This window comes from Siphateles boraxobius, unplaced genomic scaffold, assembly GCF_051911475.1.
Source record: "Siphateles boraxobius isolate OS27281-9 unplaced genomic scaffold, OSU_SipBor_1 253, whole genome shotgun sequence".
Taxonomy (NCBI): domain Eukaryota; kingdom Metazoa; phylum Chordata; class Actinopteri; order Cypriniformes; family Leuciscidae; genus Siphateles; species Siphateles boraxobius.
This window is the reverse complement of record NW_027508869.1, coordinates 2,417-27,500: the sequence shown is the minus strand read 5'-3', so window position 1 is coordinate 27,500 and position 25,084 is coordinate 2,417. Positions and strand designations below refer to the sequence as shown.

At 43.5% G+C, this 25,084-nt stretch overlaps 1 protein-coding gene across 1 annotated transcript; it reads right to left on the bottom strand.

Moving 5' to 3' along the window:
- Positions 1-12: 12 nt before the first annotated feature.
- On the bottom strand, positions 13-22,486 carry jmy (junction mediating and regulatory protein, p53 cofactor). Its single transcript, XM_077243935.1, has 9 exons — positions 22,299-22,486; positions 15,340-15,490; positions 13,351-13,520; positions 12,214-12,379; positions 11,944-12,131; positions 4,920-4,985; positions 4,191-4,277; positions 3,022-3,526; positions 13-1,730 (listed from the first exon to the last, which is right to left on the bottom strand). The coding sequence occupies exons 1-9, from the start codon at positions 22,440-22,442 to the stop codon at positions 1,432-1,434; spliced, it is 1,776 nt and encodes a 591-aa protein (XP_077100050.1). The 5' UTR covers positions 22,443-22,486; the 3' UTR covers positions 13-1,431.
- Positions 22,487-25,084: the final 2,598 nt, after the last annotated feature.

Sequence of the window (25,084 nt, the reverse complement as noted above, 5' to 3'; positions counted from 1 at the left end):
AAAACAACACAATTTCTTTTGAAACTTTATTTACGTAAGGGTTAAAATGCAAATTTAAAATAACTATTAGGAGTACAATGTTTGGAAAAGCAGAGTAAAAGCAAAATTGGAATTTCAAAAAAAAAAATCATTGTACATTTTATGATATTGCTTTACATATTTAAATATTTAGTTGAACTCAATAAATACAGGTGTCCTCTAGGCAAACATGCGCTGGATCTGCGGTCTGTTTCACACGCGTTCAGTTCCTAATATAATATTGCACATGTGGAGTGGCGATCACGTGTTCACGGTCGCTCGCGACTGTAGTGTTCGGCGGGAAAACGGTTCTGATTGACCAGGTAAGAATGCATAGAACATACAGAACAATTAATGTGATTAAAACAAATAATATCAAAAGCTAAATACAGTACATGTGATGAAAAACGTAAAAAACACACTGCAGTGTCACGTAAAAGAGTCCCTCGTCATGGCTGCAGACAGAACAGCATTGTGGGTAAACGTGGTTTTCACGAGACCTTCATTAAAGACTACAGGCCTGACAGATGATTCAGTGCCGGACACACAGGGAAAATTACAGTAATAAATCAAGTTAATTCATACAGCGAGATAAATGAAGCTACAAGCAGATGAACGTAATAACGCTGATGAACAGCAGGAGGCGCTGCCAGTGTTCAGTGACGCAAACACTCACATCTACTCGTGTTCGAGTCTTCTGCTCGTTTATCTGATCAGAAATACAGTAAAACTGTGAAATATTATTATTATGTAAATCAGCTGTTTTCTATGTGAATATATAGTAAAGTGTAATTTATTCCTGTGATCAAAGCTGAATTTTCAGCATCATTACTCCAGTCTTCAGTGTCACATGATCCTTCAGAAATCAGTATAATATGATGATTTGATGATCAAGAAACATTTATGATTATTATCAGTGTTGAAATTTTTGTATTGTACTGTAACATACAAACATTCAACAATTGTTGAATGTATTTATGTTTGTGGAAAAGGAGATACTTCTTATTTTTCAGGGTTTTTGACGAATATAAAGTTAATAAGAACAGCATTTATTTGAAACAGAATCTTTTGCAACATTATAAATGTTTTTACTGTCACTTTTGATCAATTTACTGCATTCTTGATTAATAAAAGTATTCATTTCTTTTAAAACAAACCCAAACTTTTGAACAGTAGTGTATCATGAAAATATGAAGCAGCACAAACATTAATAATCATATTGATCATATGATTGATCATCATATTATAGTGATTTCTGAAGGATCATGTGACACTGAAGACTGGAGTAATGATGCTGAAAATTCAGCTTTGATCACAGGAATAAATTACACTTTACTATATATTCACATAGAAAACATGATAGTTGTGCAGCGCTGGTCCGCTCGGCCGTGTCTCACACACACACACACACACTCAGGTGTCCCAGTCGGCGCCGGCTGCGGTCTCGTCCTCGGACTCGGACTCGGGCGAGGCCTCTTTGATGCGCCGCAGGGCCTCGTGGATGGAGCGGGTCAGCGGGTCGCTGGAGTCCAGCACTGACGCGCGCTCGTGCCGCCGCACCTTGCGCAGCTGAACACCTTTCCGGATCTGAGCCAGGATGTTGTTGTCGTCGTCCTCGTCCGGGTCCGGCGCCAGAACTCGCAGCTCGGCTTTCCGGAGGTGGAAACTCCCGCGCTTCAGACTCGCCAGAACCTCGTCCATCGGGGAGCTCGCTGAGGACACACACACACACACACCGTTACGGTGAGGAAGACACTCAGATCATTTGCCCTTACATATCAGATCACCAGATTTCAGAAAAACACTTATAAATAAGGATATTCAGCTCAGATTGTGACTTTTTTCTCACAATTTTTACTTTTTATTTCATAATTATATCATGTTTCTCACAATGGCTAGCCTGGTTAAAAGCAGACCCTTCTCAGTCGTAACTGAGTCCGGGTCTGGGGAAGGTTCATTCACAGCTCATTTCCAAAGGGGCGTCACCAATGGACGTCGCTCAAATGCCTCTGTGCGATCAGATCGATCGTCATCTTGTAAAGCCCGCCTCAACGTTTGTGATTGGTGCCTCGATTTGGAGGGATTGGAAATGAGCTTGAATGGGCTCTTCGCCAGACTAACTTGTAGCGCAAATCTAAATTTGCCGGAAGTTCGTCTGTGTTTTCCCAGGCTACACAATTGCTACTTTTTTCTCACAATTTAGATTTTGAGTTGAAAAATCTACAATTTTAAATTGACTTTTCTTGCAACTGCATTTTTTTCTCACAATTACAACTTTTCTCGCAATTTTGACTTTTTCTCTCGCAATTTGAACTTTTTTCTCTAAATTTGATCATTTTCCTTACAATTTTTTAATTTATTTAGCATTTGTGACTTTTTATTTTAAATGGACTTTTTTCTCGCAATTTTGACTTTTTTCATAATTGCAACCCAGGGGCGCCATTAGAAATTTTGCACATGGCACAGATATAGATATATTCACTATGTTTGTTAGTAGGACAGCTTTGGTCAGGACGTGGAATAGTGCGTTTTGTCAATAAAGAAAGAAAATTGGGCTTTTTTGAAAATGTATCTTTAGTTGCAGCCCTATATTAAAGTTTTATCGTGATTCAGGGCATGAGAGCCGGTTTCTTTTTTTGTTATGCTTATCTCTGCTGCCGCTCCTTTCATTTTGACATTTATATTTGTTTTCTGATTAAAGTTACGTTTAACGTCCACCTCCTTCGGCTGATCTCGCAGGTCACGTGACGCTTCAGATGACCAATGTTTAATGTGATGCGTGCTCCTTTATTTAAACTGCAAGCTCTCTAACTGCAGACGATATTCGCCTGTTTAACCCATGTGACAGGAAGTGACCTCACCACTCCTCCACTTCTTGAGCTTGAAGATTTAAAGGCACAGTATGTAAGTTTGGCCACCAGAGGTCGCTTATTCAAAACAAAAACAAAGGTGTAGCTTGATGATGTGTGAATGAGTGTGGAATGTTACAGGAAGTGACCTCACCACTCCTCCACTGGTTGGACTCCAGTGACGAGGTCTTCCTCAGCTTCTTCCTGGCGTTCAGTAGCTGACTGCTGTCGAAGAAGCGCGCGGTGAACGGCCCGAGAGGACTGTCCGCTTCCGGCTGGCGTACGGGGCTCCGGGTCTGAGCCGGACCGGCGCCGGGCGTCTCCTCCAGAGAGGGAGGGGGAGGGGGAGGAGGAGGAGGTGGAGGGGGGGAGATGGGCGAGGTGGATGAGTCCAGCAGCAACAGCTCTCGGGCAGGAGGAAGTGATGCGTGCGCAGGAGGCGGGGCCTCCACGATAGCTCCCCCCATCGGGGGCAGAGACAGGAAGCTGTCGGGTCTGAGGAGCTCCGGCGCTCCAGACGAATGTTGTAACGGAGCCGGAGCGTCGTCCGTCTGAACGCTAGCGGCCTGCGTCTCCGGCCTAGCGCTCGCTCCCGCCTTCTTCCTGGAGTTAGCCAGGCGCACACGTGTGGACTTCAGAGTCACCTGACCTGGGTAACGCTGCAGGAGACCAATCACAGCATCAGAATCTCAAGGACCATAAATTTTAGGTGGAAAACTTAAACTCATCAATATTTTATTTTGGCTTCATTTCAATTGCCAAAATTATTTTCTCATCCTTCCCTCGGTTCATTTTGACCCGAGACTTTTTTTATTTTTACATTAAGTGTTCATGAAACTGACTTTAGGACCCAGTGGAACGGCTCATTTGCTCCATATAGAGATATAAGGCCATCTAGAGTCATGAAATATCATATTATTAGGTTGGCAAAAACACCCAATGTAAGATATTTTGAGCAGAATTAAAAGGGTTATGCAAGAAATTGCGAGGTATTTTGAATTTAAGTTGAAAGAAAGTGAGCAATGTGCTAAAATTAATATTTATTTATTATTTATTGATCAAATCTAGTAATTTAAAGGTAAATAAAACAAAAAATAATAAATCTCCCAAATAAATTGCATTGCAAAATATTATCAAAATTAAATCAAATAGGCTTTCTGGACAAAAAATTAATATTACGTATAATTTTAGTGCTTCGGGTCATTTTGAGCCGCGAGGGAAGTGTTCAGGGTTAACTAACAATAACAGTTATCGAAAGGAGACTCCATAAACACCTAAGACTCCCTGACTGAGACTGATCTGTGGTTCTGAGTATGATCTGACCTGTTTGAAGCTGCGCAGTCGGTCCAGTGTCTTCTGTCTCTCCTGACTGACTCTGGAGAGCCGCTGCTCCTCTTCCTCTTCTTCCTCCTGCGGAAACACATCAGCTGATTCACCCTCGCCACAATCATCATAATCTAACCCTCCTAATGCATTAAAAACATCTTTACATTCCTGGACCCGGTGGAACATGAGCTTATAAAAAATCATATTGTATCTGATCAGTAATGAGTGAATGCACAAAAGTTTAGCATGTTACCTCTACTTATTAATTAAACTGAGAAATTCTTTGGAATTTCAAATGTTATAAGATCTACAGCAAAAACCAGTGTGATGCAAGAAAATATATATCTTTATCAATATTTATGAGAAATCTTATTGAGACATGAGATTCCACCCGAACCCATTAAACAGTCTAAATTTATGAAAACGACACATTATTTTTCTGACAAAACATCAGTTATTACTTAATTTTTCAAACAATAAATATTTAATTTTACTCGCATGATAAACAGACCGAATCTCCTTTTCATCCGAGTGAAATCTGCACTTTTGTTCTAAAACCTCTCCCTTTTCAAATATACACTTTTGTCTATGAACTTTTGATCTAGAGTTATTAATTTAATTTGTTATTATATTTTTATTTCAAGTATGTCTTATTAACTTATGTATATTATGTTATGATTGCATGGACACCCCCTGATGATGAGGACTGTGATGTTGGACTCGCACCTGCAGCAAAGCACTCTGGGAAACGCCGCCCTGCCGCTTCTGCGTGTGATTGATGATGCAGATCTCCTGAGAACAGAGCGTCAAAGATCAGTGTAATGGATCAGCTCTGAGTGTTACACACACACTTTCCAGAGTCTCGCTCTGTTACCTTGTGTTTGAGGTAGGCCTTCTTGTGTTTGAGTGTTACCTACTTGTGTTTGAGTGTTACCTTCTTGTGTTTGATTGTTACTTTCTTGTGTTTGAGTGTTACCTTCTTGTGTTTGAGTGTTACCTTCTTGTGTTTGATTGTTACTTTCTTGTGTTTGAGTGTTACCTTCTTGTGTTTGAGTGTTACCTTCTTGTGTTTGAGTGTTACCTTCTTGTGTTTGAGTGTTACCTTCTTGTGTTTGAGTGTTACCTTCTTGTGTTTGAGTGTTACCTTCTAGTGTTTGAGGTAGGCCTTCTCGTGTTTGAGTGTTACCTTCTTGTGTTTGAGGAAGGCCTTCTTGGGTTTGAGTGTTACCTTCTTGTGTTTGATTGTTACTTTCTTGTGTTTGAGTGTTACCTTCTTGTGTTTGAGTGTTACCTTCTTGTGTTTGATTGTTACCTTCTCGTGTTTGAGGTAGGCCTTCTCGTGTTTGAGTGTTACCTTCTAGTGTTTGAGGTAGGCCTTCTCGTGTTTGAGGTAGGCCTTCTCGTGTTTGAGTGTTACCTTCTAGTGTTTGAGGTAGGCCTTCTCGTGTTTGAGTGTTACCTTCTTGTGTTTGAGGAAGGCCTTCTTGTGTTTGAGTGTTACCTTCTTGTGTTTGATTGTTACTTTCTTGTGTTTGAGTGTTACCTTCTTGTGTTTGAGTGTTACCTTCTTGTGTTTGATTGTTACTTTCTTGTGTTTGAGTGTTACCTTCTTGTGTTTGAGTGTTACCTTCTTGTGTTTGAGTGTTACCTTCTTGTGTTTGAGTGTTACCTTCTTGTGTTTGAGTGTTACCTTCTTGTGTTTGAGTGTTACCTTCTTGTGTTTGAGTGTTACCTTCTTGTGTTTGAGTGTTACCTTCTTGTGTTTGAGTGTTACCTTCTAGTGTTTGAGGTAGGCCTTCTCGTGTTTGAGTGTTACCTTCTTGTGTTTGAGGAAGGCCTTCTTGGGTTTGAGTGTTACCTTCTTGTGTTTGAGTGTTACCTTCTTGTGTTTGAGTGTTACCTTCTTGTGTTTGAGTGTTACCTTCTCGTGTTTGAGTGTTACCTTCTTGTGTTTGAGTGTTACCTTCTCGTGTTTGAGTGTTACCTTCTTGTGTTTGAGGTAGGCCTTCTTGTGTTTGAGTGTTACCTTCTTGTGTTTGAGTGTTACCTTCTTGTGTTTGAGTGTTACCTTCTAGTGTTTGAGGTAGGCCTTCTCGTGTTTGAGTGTTACCTTCTTGTGTTTGAGGAAGGCCTTCTTGGGTTTGAGTGTTACCTTCTTGTGTTTGAGTGTTACCTTCTTGTGTTTGATTGTTACTTTCTTGTGTTTGAGTGTTACCTTCTTGTGTTTGAGTGTTACCTTCTTGTGTTTGATTGTTACTTTCTTGTGTTTGAGTGTTACCTTCTTGTGTTTGAGTGTTACCTTCTTGTGTTTGAGTGTTACCTTCTTGTGTTTGAGTGTTACCTTCTTGTGTTTGAGTGTTACCTTCTTGTGTTTGAGTGTTACCTTCTAGTGTTTGAGGTAGGCCTTCTCGTGTTTGAGTGTTACCTTCTTGTGTTTGAGGAAGGCCTTCTTGGGTTTGAGTGTTACCTTCTTGTGTTTGAGTGTTACCTTCTTGTGTTTGAGTGTTACCTTCTAGTGTTTGAGGTAGGCCTTCTCGTGTTTGAGTGTTACCTTCTTGTGTTTGAGTGTTACCTACTTGTGTTTGAGTGTTACCTTCTTGTGTTTGAGTGTTACCTTCTTGTGTTTGAGTGTTACCTTCTTGTGTTTGAGGTAGGCCTTCTTGGGTTTGAGTGTTACCTTCTTGTGTTTGTGTGTTACCTTCTCGTGTTTGAGTGTTACCTTCTTGTGTTTGAGGTAGGCCTTCTCGTGTTTGAGTGTTACCTTCTTGTGTTTGAGTGTTACCTTCTTGTGTTTGAGTGTTACCTTCTTGTGTTTGAGGTAGGCCTTCTTGGGTTTGAGTGTTACCTTCTTGTGTTTGAGGTAGGCCTTCTTGGGTTTGAGTGTTACCTTCTTGTGTTTGAGTGTTACCTTCTTGTGTTTGAGTGTTACCTTCTTGTGTTTGAGGTAGGCCTTCTTGGGTTTGAGGTAGGCCTTCTTGGGTTTGAGTGTTACCTTCTTGTGTTTGAGTGTTACCTTCTTGTGTTTGAGTGTTACCTTCTTGTGTTTGAGTGTTACCTTCTAGTGTTTAAGGTAGGCCTTCTTGTGTTTGAGTGTTACCTACTTGTGTTTGAGTGTTACCTACTTGTGTTTGAGTGTTACCTTCTTGTGTTTGAGAGTTACCTTCTTGTGTTTGAGTGTTACCTTCTTGTGTTTGAGTGTTACATTCTTGTGTTTGAGTGTTACCTACTTGTGTTTGAGTGTTACCTTCTTGTGTTTGAGTGTTACCTACTTGTGTTTGAGTGTTACCTTCTTGTGTTTGAGTGTTACCTTCTTGTGTTTGAGTGTTACCTTCTTGTGTTTGAGTGTTACCTTCTTGTGTTTGAGTGTTACCTTCTTGTGTTTGAGTGTTACCTTGTGTTTGAGTGTTACCTTCTTGTGTTTGAGTGTTACCTTCTTGTGTTTGAGTGTTACCTTCTTGTGTTTGAGTGTTACCTTCTTGTGTTTGAGGTAGGCCTTCTTGGGTTTGAGTGTTACCTTCTTGTGTTTGAGTGTTACCTTCTTGTGTTTGAGTGTTACCTACTTGTGTTTGAGTGTTACCTTCTTGTGTTTGAGTGTTACCTTCTTGTGTTTGAGTGTTACCTTCTTGTGTTTGAGTGTTACCTTCTTGTATTTGAGTGTTACCTTCTTGTGTTTGAGTGTTACCTTCTTGTGTTTGAGTGTTACCTTCTTGTGTTTGAGGTAGGCCTTCTTGGGTTTGTGTGTTACCTTCTTGTGTTTGAGTGTTACCTTCTTGTGTTTGAGTGTTACCTTCTTGTGTTTGAGTGTTACCTTCTTGGGTTTGAGGTAGGCCTTCTTGGGTTTGAGTGTTACCTTCTTGTGTTTGAGTGTTACCTTCTTATGTTTGAGTGTTACCTTCTAGTGTTTAAGGTAGGCCTTCTTGTGTTTGAGTGTTACCTACTTGTGTTTGAGTGTTACCTACTTGTGTTTGAGTGTTACCTTCTTGTGTTTGAGAGTTACCTTCTTGTGTTTGAGTGTTACCTTCTTGTGTTTGAGTGTTACATTCTTGTGTTTGAGTGTTACCTACTTGTGTTTGAGTGTTACCTTCTTGTGTTTGAGTGTTACCTACTTGTGTTTGAGTGTTACCTTCTTGTGTTTGAGTGTTACCTTCTTGTGTTTGAGTGTTACCTTCTTGTGTTTGAGTGTTACCTTCTTGTGTTTGAGTGTTACCTTCTTGTGTTTGAGTGTTACCTTCTTGTGTTTGAGTGTTACCTTGTGTTTGAGTGTTACCTTCTTGTGTTTGAGTGTTACCTTCTTGTGTTTGAGTGTTACCTTCTTGTGTTTGAGGTAGGCCTTCTTGGGTTTGAGTGTTACCTTCTTGTGTTTGAGTGTTACCTTCTTGTGTTTGAGTGTTACCTACTTGTGTTTGAGTGTTACCTTCTTGTGTTTGAGTGTTACCTTCTTGTGTTTGAGTGTTACCTTCTTGTGTTTGAGTGTTACCTTCTTGTGTTTGAGTGTTACCTTCTTGTGTTTGAGTGTTACCTTCTTGTGTTTGAGTGTTACCTTCTTGTGTTTGAGGTAGGCCTTCTTGGGTTTGTGTGTTACCTTCTTGTGTTTGAGTGTTACCTTCTTGTGTTTGAGTGTTACCTTCTTGTGTTTGAGTGTTACCTTCTTGTGTTTGAGGTAGGCCTTCTTGGGTTTGAGTGTTACCTTCTTGTGTTTGAGTGTTACCTTCTAGTGTTTGAGTGTTACCTTCTTGTGTTTGAGTGTTACCTACTTATGTTTGAGTGTTACCTTCTTGTGTTTGAGTGTTACCTTCTTGTGTTTGAGTGTTACCTTCTCGTGTTTGAGTGTTACCTTCTTGTGTTTGAGTGTTACCTTCTTGTGTTTGAGTGTTACCTTCTTGTGTTTGAGGTAGGCCTTCTTGGGTTTGAGTGTTACCTTGTGTTTGAGTGTTACCTTCTTGTGTTTGAGTGTTACCTTCTTGTGTTTGAGTGTTACCTTCTAGTGTTTAAGGTAGGCCTTCTTGTGTTTGAGTGTTACCTACTTGTGTTTGAGTGTTACCTACTTGTGTTTGAGTGTTACCTTCTTGTGTTTGAGTGTTACCTTCTTGTGTTTGAGTGTTACCTTCTTGTGTTTGAGTGTTACATTCTTGTGTTTGAGTGTTACCTACTTGTGTTTGAGTGTTACCTTCTTGTGTTTGAGTGTTACCTTCTTGTGTTTGAGTGTTACCTTCTTGTGTTTGAGTGTTACCTTCTTGTGTTTGAGTGTTACCTTCTTGTGTTTGAGTGTTACCTTCTTGTGTTTGAGTGTTACCTTCTTGTGTTTGAGTGTTACCTTCTTGTGTTTGAGGTAGGCCTTCTTGGGTTTGAGTGTTACCTTCTTGTGTTTGAGTGTTACCTTCTTGTGTTTGAGTGTTACCTACTTGTGTTTGAGTGTTACCTTCTTGTGTTTGAGTGTTACCTTCTTGTGTTTGAGGTAGGCCTTCTTGGGTTTGACTGTTACCTTCTTGTGTTTGAGTGTTACCTTCTTGTGTTTGAGTGTTACCTTCTTGTGTTTGAGGTAGGCCTTCTTGGGTTTGAGTGTTACCTTCTTGTGTTTGAGTGTTACCTTCTTGTGTTTGAGTGTTACCTTCTTGTGTTTGAGTGTTACCTTCTTGTGTTTGAGTGTTACCTTCTTGTGTTTGAGGTAGGCCTTCTTGGGTTTGAGTGTTACCTTCTTGTGTTTGAGTGTTACCTTCTAGTGTTTGAGTGTTACCTTCTTGTGTTTGAGTGTTACCTTCTTGTGTTTGAGTGTTACCTTCTTGTGTTTGAGTGTTACCTTCTTGTGTTTGAGGTAGGCCTTCTTGGGTTTGAGTGTTACCTTCTTGTGTTTGAGTGTTACCTTCTAGTGTTTGAGTGTTACCTTCTTGTGTTTGAGTGTTACCTTCTTGTGTTTGAGTGTTACCTTCTTGTGTTTGAGTGTTACCTTCTTGTGTTTGAGGTAGGCCTTCTTGGGTTTGAGTGTTACCTTCTTGTGTTTGAGTGTTACCTTCTTGTGTTTGAGTGTTACCTTCTTGTGTTTGAGGTAGGCCTTCTTGGGTTTGAGTGTTACCTTCTTGTGTTTGAGTGTTACCTTCTTGTGTTTGAGTGTTACCTACTTGTGTTTGAGTGTTACCTTCTTGTGTTTGAGTGTTACCTACTTGTGTTTGAGTGTTACCTTCTTGTGTTTGAGTGTTACCTTCTAGTGTTTAAGGTAGGCCTTCTCGTGTTTGAGTGTTACCTTCTTGTGTTTGAGTGTTACCTACTTGTGTTTGAGTGTTACCTTCTTGTGTTTGAGTGTTACCTACTTGTGTTTGAGTGTTACCTTCTAGTGTTTAAGGTAGGCCTTCTCGTGTTTAAGTGTTACCTTCTTGTGTTTGAGTGTTACCTACTTGTGTTTGAGTGTTACCTTCTTGTGTTTGAGTGTTACCTACTTGTGTTTGAGTGTTACCTTCTAGTGTTTAAGGTAGGCCTTCTCGTGTTTGAGTGTTACCTTCTTGTGTTTGAGGTAGGCCTTCTTGTGTTTGAGTGTTACCTTCCAGTGTTTAAGGTAGGCCTTCTCGTGTTTGAGTGTTGCCTTCTTGTGTTTGAGGTAGGCCTTCTTGTGTTTGAGTGTTACCTTCTTGTGTTTGACTGTTACCTTCTTGTGTTTGAGGTAGGCCTTCTTGTGTTTGAGTGTTACCTTCTAGTGTTTAAGGTAGGCCTTCTCGTGTTTGAGTGTTAGCTTCTTGTATTTGAGGTAGGCCTTCTTGGGTTTGAGTGTTACCTTCTTGTGTTTGAGTGTTACCTTCTTGTGTTTGAGTTTTACCTTCTTGTGTTTGAGGTAGGCCTTCTTGTGTTTGAGGTAGGCCTTCTTGTGTTTGAGTGTTACCTTCTTGTGTTTGAGGTAGGCCTTCTTGTGTTTGATTGTTACCTTCTTGTGTTTGAGGTAGGCCTTCTTGTGTTTGAGTGTTACCTTCTTGTGTTTGAGTGTTACCTTCTTGTGTTTGAGGTAGGCCTTCTTGTGTTTGAGTGTTACCTTCTTGTGTTTGAGTGTTACCTTCTTGTGTTTGAGGTAGGCCTTCTTGTGTTTGAGTGTTACCTTCTTGTGTTTGAGTGTTACCTTCTTGTGTTTGAGTGTTACCTACTTGTGTTTGAGTGTTACCTTCTTGTGTTTGAGGTAGGTCTTCTTGTGTTTGAGTGTTACCTTCTTGTGTTTGAGTGTTACCTTCTTGTGTTTGATTGTTACCTTCTTGTGTTTGAGGTAGGCCTTCTCGTGTTTGATTGTTACCTTCTTGTGTTTGATTGTTACCTTCTTGTGTTTGAGGTAGGCCTTCTTGTGTTTGAGTGTTACCTACTTGTGTTTGAGTGTTACCTACTTGTGTTTGAGTGTTACCTACTTGTGTTTGAGTGTTACCTTCTTGTGTTTGAGTGTTACCTACTTGTGTTTGAGTGTTACCTACTTGTGTTTGAGTGTTACCTTCTTGTGTTTGAGTGTTACCTACTTGTGTTTGAGTGTTACCTACTTGTGTTTGAGGGTTACCTTCTTGTGTTTGAGGGTTACCTTCTTGTGTTTGAGGGTTACCTTCTTGTGTTTGAGGGTTACCTTCTTGTGTTTGAGTGTTACCTTCTTGTGTTTGAGGTAGGCCTTCTTTTGTTTGAGTGTTACCTTCTTGTGTTTGAGGGTTACCTTCTTGTGTTTGAGTGTTACCTTCTTGTGTTTGAGGTAGGCCTTCTTGTGTTTGAGGTAGGCCTTCTTGGGTTTGAGTGTTACCTTCTTGTGTTTGAGGTAGGCCTTCTTGGCGCTGATGCGACCCCTGCGAGCCTCCAGCTGCCTCGACCTCTGCTGAAGCCTGGCCTCGTCCTCCCTCGCAGGGGTCACAGGGGTCGTGGGGTCATCAGTGGCCTTCATGGCGTCAGGGCTCTCGTATGTGTCGTAGTAGACTACCTCCTCCTGCCTCTCTGCACACGCACACACACACATGCATGAAGGGTGAGCGGCCGCAGCGTGAGGACACACTCTCACACACACACACACACTCACCGCTCATCTGTCTGCGCAGACTCTGCAGTTGTGCCGTCAGCAGCAGCTCCTCGTACTTCAGGATCTCGAACTGGATCTCGTAGAGCTGCAGCTGAAGCTCGTAATAAAGCGACTCGAGATGATCCAGACGCACCATCGCATCCTCACCGTCCTGAAGACCCTGCATCTGAGAGAGAAGACCGTGTGCGTGCGTGAGTGTGTGTATGTGAAGGTGAGTGTGACCCTGCATCTGAGAGATAAGACTGCGTGCGTGAGTGTGTGTGTATGTGTGTGTGTGTGTGAGTGAGTGAGACCCTGCATATGAGAGAGAAGACCGAGTGAGTGTGTGTGTGTGTGTGTGTGTGTGTGTGTGTGTGTGTGTGTGTGTGTGTGTGTGAGAGAGTGAGTGTGACCCTGAATCTGAGAGATAAGACTGCGTGTGTGAGTGTGAGTGTGTGAGAGTGAGTGTGACCCTGAATCTGAGAGATAAGACTGCGTGTGTGAGTGTGTGTGTGTGTGTGTTTGTGAGAGAGTGAGTGTGACCCTGCATCTGAGAGATAAGACTGCGTGTGTGAGTGTGAGTGTGTGTGTGTGAGAGTGAGTGTGACCCTGAATCTGAGAGATAAGACTGCGTGTGTGAGTGTGTGTGTGTGTGAGTGACTGTGACCCTGCATATGAGAGAGAAGACCGCGTGTGTGAGTGTGAGTGTGTGTGAGTGAGTGTGACCCTGCATATGAGAGAGAAGACCGCGTGTGTGAGTGTGAGTGTGTGTGTGTGAGAGTGAGTGTGACCCTGAATCTGAGAGATAAGACTGCGTGTGTGAGTGTGTGTGTGTGTGTGAGTGAGTGTGACCCTGCATATGAGAGAGAAGACCGCGTGTGTGAGTGTGAGTGTGTGTGTGTGAGAGTGAGTGTGACCCTGAATCTGAGAGATAAGACTGCGTGTGTGAGTGTGTGTGAGTGTGAGTGTGTGTGTGTGAGAGTGAGTGTGACCCTGAATCTGAGAGATAAGACTGCGTGTGTGAGTGTGTGTGTGTGTGTGTCTGTGTGAGTGAGTGTGTGTGTGTGTGAGAGAGAGTGAGTGTGTGTGAGAGAGTGTGTGTGTGTGTGTGTGGTAGTGTGTGAGTGAGTGAATGGGTGTATGTGTGTGTGTGTGTACCTCCTCTCTCAGGCCGTGTTTCCTCTGCTCTAGGCAGATCTCTTTGGCTCTCATCAGCTGTAGTGTTTCTTTAGAGACGGCGTACTGTAGTTTCTCCATGCGCTCCACAGCCGCTGCCCACGCTGCCTTCCCGAACTTCCTCTGGTCGGCCCGCATGCGCTCAAACATCACTGCAGAGAGAAAGAGAGAGAGAAAGATTGTGTGAGAGAGAGAGAGAGAGAGATTGTGTGAGAGAGAGAGAGAGAGAGAGGGAGGGAGGGAGAGAGTGTGTGTGAGAGAGAGAGAGAGAGAGGGAGGGAGGGAGAGAGTGTGTGTGAGAGAGAGAGAGAGAGAGAGAGAGAGTGTGTGAGAGAGAGAGAGAGAGAGTGAGTGTGTGTGTGTGTGTGTGTGTGTGTGTGTGTGTGTGTGTGTGTGTGTGTGTGTGTGTGTGTGAGTGAGAAAGAGAGAGTGAGAGTGTGTGTGTGTGTGTGTGTGAGTGAGAAAGAGAGAGAGAGAGAGAGAGAGAGAGAGAGAGAGAGAGAGTACCGCCAAATCGGCAAATCCGCTGAATGGGTCGAGCTCTGAGAACACCAGAACAGCTCAGATCCTTCTGTACTGACAGCTGCTCATTTACTGAGGTTAGGAGTGCCAATCTCATGAAATTATTAAATAAAATACACGATTAGTAAAGTAAATAAATTATTAAATTCTATGATTCCAATAACTGAATTTTTTTCATTGTTAACTTTTTATTACCAATAAATTTACATGACTTTCCATAACTTTAAAATATAGAAGCTTGTTTATGCCACAGAATAAAAATAAAAAAGGACATTGTGAGAAGAAAATCGAGAATTTCGAGATAAATTTTTTTAATTCGTGGCGAAAACAAGGTTCCATAAAAGATATTTATTTTAGATCTTAATATAAAATGTAACATTAAATTAAGAAATATGACTTCAGCTTGCATTGAGTTTTAGCTGTTTTGTCTTATTTTAAATCATTTTACGGCCCTTTTAGAAGTCCAGTTCAAGTCAGTTGTATTAGTATAGAAAGCACATTGTTTCACAGCAGCTTTACAGAAAATCATGATGTTAATGTTTATAATATCTTATAGGAGATTAAAGCTGGATGATAATATGGATACATTTTGCAATGATATGAAGAAAGCATTTGTTGCTTGAGAACCAGAGATTTAAAGGTCTCATGTTTCAAGTCGAGTCTCCTTCATTTCTACAGCGCTTTAACAATACAGAGTTTCTCAGCAGCTTTACAGTGATAATAGAGATTACAGTAACAGAGATTGTTTAGGCTTTACAGCAGATCTAGAATAAAGTTATTGTCCAGATAAAGTTAGTTATGATTGATTCACTTCCGTTACAAAGATCATTAGTTATTAACTTCTAAACTAAACAGAAAATGTATCTAACAGAAAACCCTTAATGCGATCCGGCCGCTCATTTGCATAAAACAGTGCCTGGTGGCTCTGAGAATTATTTATCGCTTCCGTGTTGCCGCGTGAATCGGGATTATCCCGACAACGTTTCACACTGAAGGGCCTTGCACACGAGTCCGAAATTTCCGCACATTAAAAAATAAATACGACCTCATGTTGTGTCAATCACTTTTACACACTTCGTCCGAAACTTTCGTCCGCCATAAAAAAAAAAACGGATCGGTTTCGATTTTATGTGTTTTTTGCATCAGTAGCAAGTATTTTAAGAGGTGTTTTGACAGTTCAGAGCTACCGAATGACGAATACGAAAAAACGCATATGAAAATTTTTGACCTTGATGCTCACTGGTGGTCATGTGACTCACTGGTGGTCATGTGACACACTGGCGGTCATGTGACGAGGTGGTGGTCATGTGACTCACTGGTGGTCATGTGACACACTGGCGGTCATGTGACGAGGTGGTGGTCATGTGACTCACTGGTGGTCATGTGACTCGGTGGTGGTCATGTGACGCGGTGGTGGTCATGTGACTCGCTGGTGGTCATGTGACTCACCCTTCTGAGCGCGTGCGGTGGTCTCGAAGTATTTGACGGTCAGGTCCTGTATGGAGAGCACAGCGGCGTGAGCTTTCCTCTGCCAGTCCTCATCTTCCCTGCGTAATGAGTCCACGCGGCGAGGGCCCAGACGCTCCGTCTGCAGCGAGATCTGACACACACACACACACACACACAGGTCACATAACATCCTCATCACTGCTGTAAATACGTTAGGGCTTAGGCCTTTGACTTTTGCCCAAAAATCATATTCGAAGTTCGTTTGTTTATTATAATAAACTCGAATATAAAATAATATATTTGAATATATTCAAATATTAATTATGAATATTTTGACCATTAAATGCCGCGGCGCTAGGGCTACGGGTGCTTAAGCCCCGAATGTTTTAAGTAAAGCCCCAAATATTTTGTTACCTTGTCTTTCTCATCGAGCAAAACAATTAATCATAAAAACTAATGTGAATAAGATTACAGCTGCCGCGATTAACTTACCTAATCATGGAAAGTGCATAGGCTATTACAGTTTTATTTATATCTTTAATTCTGCATTAAAGGTACTTGCAACGTGCTTTTGCAGCGTTGAGCATTGTAGCCAATCACAGACATGTCTGTTGAACGCATCGGCCAATCAGATGCGTTTAAATGAGTTCCTGTGCTGAAGATATGTTTCGCAAACCTGTCATTGTTATTGGCAATAAACTTAAGATGCAAATAAGAGATTCTCGGCAATGTATTTGATGTTCTTGATGCTGCTCTGATGCACTCCATTACGCACCGCTCTGTTTGTTCTCAAGATGACTAAAAGTTCAGCGGTACGTTAGCTCATCGATGTCAAAATGATTAAAGAAGCCGGGGCTTACCGTTCACAGAAGGATGTTAAGAGTGAACGAATACCTGGTAATGTGTAAGCAGCGCCACACGTTGCTTTTCAAATGGTCATGAGTGTAGATTTCGAACTCCTCGTCAGGAGTTGTTGTTGTAGGCGTTAGCGCGGCCATTGTTTTCATATACAAAATAGGCGCTGCGCTAACCAGGACACTAACGTCACCTACAGGAGCCCACACGACCAATAACTGCCTTGCTAATGAGCTCGTGATTCACAACTTCACCAGGCGTGAAAAAGCTTCGGAATCTGAATTGAAAACAACGTTTACAAGCAAACACATTTACACAAAATAAGGCCCATAACAGGTTCGAATATTAAAGGTTGCCTAATATTCGTTCGATTATCATTATTTTTTTAAATATTCGAATTCTATTCGAATAACGAAGTTCGGAGTCAAAGCCCTAAAACACGTGCACCATGACTTTGAGTTTGCCGTTCATAAACAGGCCAAGCACGCTTTCACTGCATGATGTAGCCAAGAACCATAACGAACACTAGCGTATCTGAGACTGGGAGAGTTTGGCTCGTGTCGTTCGTGTCGAGAAGACGCTGCTTTCTGCTGACAAAACAAATCACTTTGATGAGAGTGATACAGTAAAACCCACACAACACCTGTATGCAAATAACACACTCCGTTTTTACAGTTGACCTGCAGACAAACTGACAATTCAGGTTTGTGTTCTGAGATCAGTGACACAAAACACACATGCAAATACTGCACACACATTTACATGTATTTTGTGTGAATTATGAGTTTTTATATTGAACACACACACACACATCTCTGAACTGTAATCCACACATAATAAACACATTTACATGACAGTTATGAAGCGTCACATGTGCAGGAATGACAGATGCTGATCACAGGTGTGTGTTTCATCAGTGCTGCTACAGAACATACGGCCACCGAAGCGCATGAATGAATGCATGAGGAGATGAGTGAGTGACTGAGGCATTATGGGGGATCGAGTGTCAGGTGACCGGACAGGTGCAGTGTGTGTATCGCATGTCCATACATGAATCCGACATGTGAGATGAGACACACACGCAAGTCCAGCACAGAAGAGTCTGTAGATCCGCGGTTCTCGAGATTAAACAGATCAAAATCAGGATGTGGATTCAGCTTTGAGTATAATATCACTGTATGTTCACACAGAGAACAGCTGTTTTACATTAGCTGGACTGTATCGGGTCTATAGTTCATCGAGTCGGGCCTTTAAATATTGTTTGTGGACAAAAACAACATAAATGGATCATAAGAATATCTCTGTAAGTTCACTGATAATCTTCTGATTTAAATCATGAATCAGTGAGTTTGAACTGAGGAACCAATTTGTGAACGAATCTTCTGAACGGTTACAATAACAGAATCAATGATCAAATCTCAACTATAAAGCAGCTCTACAGACAATAGAGTCATTATTCAGTTCAACTCAGTTCTCGTCTGATCAGATCACTGATATTAAATGTCTTTTAAACACAGAGCATCAAACCCTCAGACGAAACGAGAGAGAGGCAGGTTTATATCGACACAGATCTCGAGTGAACAAACACTTTTAGTGCTTATTATTAATATTATTATTATTATTATCTGCACATCAGCGTCTCAGATGGACGTCAGTGAGATCAGGAGATTCAGATGCGTCTTACATCTGTGTGTGTGTGTGTTTGTTTCACACACACAGGATTTGTAGACGGCAGGTTACATGACGTGTTAGGTGTGTTCACTTCACATTCATATTAAATATTAGGATATGGATTGATGCATTAATCATTAGAGCGTTTATTAATAATCTTACTTGATCTTAATCTCAGGATTTGCATTTTTCAGTTCAATTAAATGTTTATGTTGTATTTAGTTTGCATTTGTTTGTGAGGTAATAAAATTCTAACTGGTTTTGTATAATAGGCTCCTGAATCAAATCAAATCATAATAATATTGTTGCGTTTTGAGGTTCCGAAAAAATATCATATCTCGATCCAGCTGAGAAAAATGAAGATTTACTGGCCAGAACCTTATATAACTGGTGTATAAGGATGTTTTATAACAATAGTATTCCATGTAGTGTTGTCACGATACCAACATTATGACTTCGATACGATACCAGAATAAATACCTCGATACCACGGGGAAAAACGAAAACAGAACTTACAATTAATTGTTTCATAAATTAATTTAAAATAAACTTTGTTCCTTCCTTGCTTTTTGACCATTTCCTTCCCTTTATTAAATAAAATAATAATAATTAGCCAGTGCCAGTGTTTACGTCCTTACAAAGATGTTTGCAACATGGAAATTATCATCAATCATGTTAACATTTGCTAACCTTCACAGTTCCGAACAGGTTAGGATGACCAAAATCTTATTTCATGAAACGAGTTATTTAATATTTTTTAAATGTAATTTTATAATTACAATATAGATATTTAATTTAATTGTATCTTTGTTATTAAAAATAAGCAAAAATCAAATTACAAACAATATGACAAATACTATAAGAGACAAATAAAATAAACAGTGCTTCATTTCTTTTTTGAATGCTACTGTTAAATAGATCTAGTGCTGTAGCTGAAAAAATAAAGTCTTCACTCTATAAATGAACTATAGACTGATTCTTAATAAATAGATAAATTTATTCAGTCAGCATTGGGTGATTGTCTATTTTCTGTTGTTTCATTAACATTAATTACACAGAATATTAGGCTGCTGGCCCTTTAACGTGGCCTGCACGTGGGCTACCCAATGGAACACATACGATTTATTTTTACAAACGGTTTACATTCACTAAAGACACATCCGACTGTGTTTACGTGAATACTTGCCAGGACGTACATTTTTTACCTAGAATTTTGATTATTCAATCCAGATAGTCGCGATCGCACGCTGTGTGAAAGGTGTGTGTGTGTGTGTGTGCTTCAGGTCTGAGCTGGCAGCCCGCAAGCATGCATGTTTCGCTGTGCGTATACATATTACTGTTCTGCTTCCGTTGTTTAGTGAATGAAAACAGTGCAAGCTGAGCTCTGCACACACATCCTGACTCCGGCTGGCACACATCGACGCAAATTAAAGAAATACTGCTCTTATTATTTAGAGTGTGTTCAGTCTTAAAGTACCGGTACTAATAAAATGTAATATCGTACCGATTTTAATAGCTGGGTATCGCGATACCTTTCTAGTGCAACACTAATTCCATGACAGATATTGTATGTACTTTTAATGTTAAAATGGCATAAAAATATGAATTTGATTGTGTATATTAATTTGCTTGCTAATGCAAAGAGACTCCGCCCACACGCTCCTCTGATTGGCTGTAGTCTCTGATTGATTGTTGCGCGGCGTCTGGTTATCTCTGTGTTCGTGAATCGACAGCTCTCAACCCTCCAGGTTCTTGCACACTGGTCCTTCGTCCGAAATTTTTGCACGTTATAAAATAAATTTGACCTCACATTGTGTCAATCACGTTTACACACTGCCTCCGAAACTTTCGTCTGTCATAAAAAATTCGGATTTTACACCGAATGACGAATACGAAAAAACGCATACGTAAATTTTGGACTCGGTGTGCTTGATGCTGTGGTCGCTGTGGCGACAGTGTGCTGGGGTGCTGTGGTCGCCGTGACGACGGTGTGCTGGATGACGGTGTGCTGGGATGCTGCGGTCGCCGTGACGACGGTGTGCTGGATGCTGCGGTCGCCGTGATGACGGTATGCTGGATGCTGCGGTCGCCATGACAACGGTGTGCTGGGACGCTGCGTTCGCCGTGACGACGGTGTGCTGGATGCTACAGTCGCCGTGATGAAAGTGTGCTGGGATGCTGCGGTCGCCGTGACGACGGTGTGCTGGATGCTACGGTCGCCGTGACGACAGTGTGCTGGGATGCTGCGGTCCCCGTGACGACGGTGTGCTGATGACGGTGTGCTGGGATGCTGCGGTCGCCATGATGCAGTGTGCTGGATGCTGCGGTCGCCATGACAACGGTGTGCTGGATGACGGTGTGCTGGGATGCTGCGGTCGCCGTGATGACGGTGTGCTGGATGCTGCGGTCGCCATGACAATGGTGTGCTGGGACGCTGCGGTCGCCGTGACGACGGTGTGCTGGATGCTACGGTCACCATGACGACAGTGTGCTGGGATGCTGCGGTCGCCGTGACGACCGTGTGCTGGATGACGGTGTGCTAGGATGCTGCGGTCGCTGTGACGACGGTGTGCTGGGATGCTGCGGTCGCCGTGACGACGGTGTGCTGGATGACGTTGTGCTAGGATGCTGCGGTTGCCGTGATGACGGTTTGCTAGGATGCTGCGGTCGCCATGACGACGGTGTGCTGGGATGCTGCGGTCGCCGTGACGACGGTATGCTGGATGCTGCGGTCGCCGTGACAACGGTATGCTAGGATGCTGCGGTCGCTGTGACGACGGTGTGCTGGGATGCTGCGGACGCGGTGACGACTGTGTGCTGGATGCTACGGACACGGTGACGACGGTGTGCTGGATGCTGTGGTCGCCGTGACGACGGTGTGCTGGATGCTGCGGTCGCTGTGACGACGGTGTGCTAGGATGCTGCGGTCGCCGTGACAACGGTGTGCTGGATGCTACGGACGCGGTGACGACTGTGTGCTGGATGCTACGGACACGGTGACGATGGTGTGCTGGATGCTGCGGTCGCCGTGACGACGGTGTGCTGGATGCTGCGGTCGCTGTGACGACGGTATGCTGGATGCTGCGGTCGCCGTGACAACGGTATGCTAGGATGCTGCGGTCGCCGTGACAACGGTGTGCTGGATGCTACGGACGCGGTGACGACTGTGTGCTGGATGCTACGGACACGGTGACGACGGTGTGCTGGATGCTGTGGTCGCCGTGACGACGGTGTGCTGGATGCTGCGGTCGCTGTGACGACGGTGTGCTGGATGCTGCGGTCGCTGTGACGACTGTGTGCTGGATGCTGTGGTCGCCGTGACGACGGTGTGCTGGATGCTGCGGTCGCTGTGACGACGGTGTGCTGGGATGCTGCGGTCGCCGTGACGACGGTGTGCTTGATGCTGCGGTCGCGGTGACGACTGTGTGCTGGATGCTGCAGTCGCTGTGACGACGCTGTGCTGGGATGCTGCAGTCGCCGTGACGACGGTGTGCTGGATGCTACGGACGCGGTGACGACGGTGTGCTGGATGCTGCGGTCGCTGTGACGACTGTGTGCTGGATGCTGCGGTCGCTGTGACGACGGTGTGCTGGGATGCTGCAGTCGCCGTGACGACGGTGTGCTGGATGCTGCGGTCGCGGTGACGACTGTGTGCTGGATGCTGCGGTCGCTGTGACGACGGTGTGCTGGGATGCTGCAGTCGCCGTGACGACGGTGTGCTGGATGCTACGGACGCGGTGACGACGGTGTGCTGGATGCTGTGGTCGCCGTGACGACGGTGTGCTGGATGCTGCGGTCGCTGTGACGACGGTGTGCTGGGATGCTGCAGTCGCCGTGACGACGGTGTGCTGGGATGCTGCGGTCGCCGTGACAACGGTGTGCTGGATGCTACGGACGAGGTGACGATGGTGTGCTGGATGCTGCGGTCGCCGTGACGACGGTGTGCTGGATGCTACGGACGCGGTGACGACGGTGTGCTGGATGCTGTGGTCGCCGTGACGACGGTGTGCTGGATGCTGCGGTCGCTGTGACGACGGTGTGCTGGGATGCTGCGGTCGCCGTGACAACGGTGTGCTGGATGCTACGGACGAGGTGACGATGGTGTGCTGGATGCTGCGGTCGTCGTGACGACGGTGTGCTGGATGCTGCGGTCGCAGTGACGACGGTGTGCTGGATGCTGCGGTCGCTGTGACGACGGTGTGCTGAGATGCTGCGGTCGCTGTGACGACGGTGTGCTGGATGCTGCGGTCGCTGTGACGACGGTGTGCTGGATGCTGCGGACGAGGTGACGATGGTGTGCTGGATGCTACGGACGAGGTGACGATGGTGTGCTGAGATGCTGCGGTCGCTGTGACGACGGTGTGCTGGATGCTGCGGTCGCTGTGACGACGGTGTGCTGGATGCTGCGGTCGCCGTGATGACGGGCTCGTTACCTTGATCTGCTGTCTGCGCAGCATGGCCAGCTCCCGCATGTCTCTGAAGGGCTGCAAGAGATAGTGGTAGAGCTCAGTTGTGGCCTCCACCAGATCCCCGAACGCCTCGTCCTGCTCACCGTACAACTGAAGCAGCTCCACCATCCGCTCCACGCCACGCTGCTGCTCCAACAGCTGGAGAGAGAGAGAGAGAGAGAGAGAGACACACACAGACACACTGCGTCAGAACCATAGACTGTATATAAATATGGGCGTAGTCTGCGTGTCGTCACCCGTACTGTTTCTGAAGCCCAAAGTGGGCGGAGCCGGTCGTCGCCGTTTTTATATTTTTTATTTAAAAAAATCACCCCCTCACAGTCGTCATGAAGCGCAACATTAGCTATATAGACCAAAACCACTTTTTGCACCAGGGCTGTAAACATGTTTATTTCTGCTGTAAAATTGGGCATTTCTGCAGCCGGTCTCTAGTGGCCAGAGGATGAACTGCAGTGTAAGTCTCTTCAGTGAGAGAGAGAGAGAGAGAGAGAGAGGTTACCGCCATGACTCTCCACCACTGCTCACTCCTGGAGCTCCTCATTCAGTCTGTATTGTATTAAACACTATTGACTTAACTTTCCAATTTGGCAAAACTGACAGAGCGAGCGTCTGTTTCATTGACTGTGTGTGTGTGTGTATGTGTGTGTGTGTGTGTTTCATGAAGACGTCACATCAGTGTTGTGAACGCTGCGCTCTTCATCACTGTTCTCATCACACTCACACACACTCGTGTCTGATGCTGCAGTGTGTGTGTTCTGAGATGAATGACCCGTGTCTCGACTCTCCAGTGGCTCAAACACTGATCCATTCATACACAACACTGAGCCTCTGTCTGTCGCCGTGGAGACGCATCTGAGAGTGGACATGTGACAGTCATGTGACGCAGACGAGTGTGGTGTTCAGCAGGTACACACACACAGGAACACACACCCATTCACACTGAACACACACTCAAATTCATACACAGACACACACACTGGACACACACACACACTCAATCACACTGGAAAACACACCCATTCACACTGAACACACACTCACATACACGCATACACATACTCTCACACAGGAACACACACCCACATTCATACACACACACACACACACTGGACACACACACACTCACTCTCACACTAACACACACACACTCTTACACACGCTGCATGTTCATTTTTTGTCATCACAAGCAAACCATAACATCCCATCAATTCCACAGAGATATTATTATTATAAACGAACATTATGACTCAGATAACATGCGGTTTCAAAACCGAGTCACTCATTACATCAGAGAGTTTGAGTTAATCGTGTTACGCTGAACTATAATTAAGTGGTCAAAAGTTTGGAATTAAGATTTTTTTAAATGTCTCTGAAAGAGTGTCTTCTGTTCATCAAAGCTGCATTTATCTGATCAGAAATACAGTAAAACAGTGAAATATTATTATTATGTAAATCAGCTGTTTTCTATGTGAATATATAGTAAAGTGTAATTTATTCCTGTGATCAAAGCTGAATTTTCAGCATCATTACTCCAGTCTTCAGTGTCACATGATCCTTCAGAAATCACTATAATATGATGATTTGATGCTTATAAACATTTATGATTGTTTTTATGAAGTCACTTTTGATTAATTTAATGCATTCTTGCTGAATAATTTCTTTTAAAACAAACCCAAACATTTGTACGTTTCCTCTGATTAGAACTGTATGAGAGATGATGATGGTGATGAAGGGCTGCATGTGAATACAGGGTGTTTCTAATGTTGGCTCTGTGACATCACATCCTGTTTTTAGCACGGGATACGAGTCACTGTGGAAGCGTCCTGATTGGCTGGCAGCAGTGGTGTCATGATGTCATATGATCTGTCTGTCGTGGAAATGTGTGTGTGTGTGTGTGTGTGTGTGTGTGGGAGTGAGTATGTGTGTGAGTGTGTGTGTGTGTGTGTGTGTGTGTGTGTGTGTGTGAGAGTGTGTGTGTGTGTGTGTGGGAGTGAGTATGTGTGTGAGTGTGTGTGTGGGAGTGTGTGTGTGTGGGTGGGAGTGTGTGTGTGTGTGTGTGTGTGTGTGTGTGTGGGAGTGTGTGTGTGTGGGTGGGAGTGTGTGTGTGTGTGTGTGTGTGTGTGAGTGTGAGTGTGAGTGTGAGTGTGTGTGTGTGTGTGTGTGTGTGTGTGTGTGTGTGTGTGTGTGTGAGTGAGTGAGTGGGAGTGTGTGTGTGTGTGGCTGTCATTATTCATGCTTACAGTATTTATGACACATTTGCACATTAAAAATGAAGTGTGAATGAACAACACCCCATCAACACACACACACTCAAACCACCCGTCAAAACAGCACAGATGACCTTTGACCCTGTGACCACAGACATCACAAACACATGCTACTTCACAAACAGCCTAATCCGACCAATGAGAGCGCTCGACACTGATAGACACAAACACACACACTTCTTCATTATATTTTTAGCAGTGCTTTAAAGGAATAATTCTCCATCTTCAGATGAACACAAAAGAAAACATCTGAATATGTTAATGAAGTATCAGTTATAAACCTGAGCTCCGCCCCCGATGACATCACCACTGTAAAGTGTATGTACGTGATTATATTCTAGTGTCTCTTACAGCCAACTCTTAGATCACACTGCAGTTATTTCTGCTGGAAATATATATTTTTTATCCGCAGTATTCCTGCGCCCCATGACGCTTTGTGTGAATTATGGGTGTAACTTTAGTTAAACTGTAAACAATCAGTGA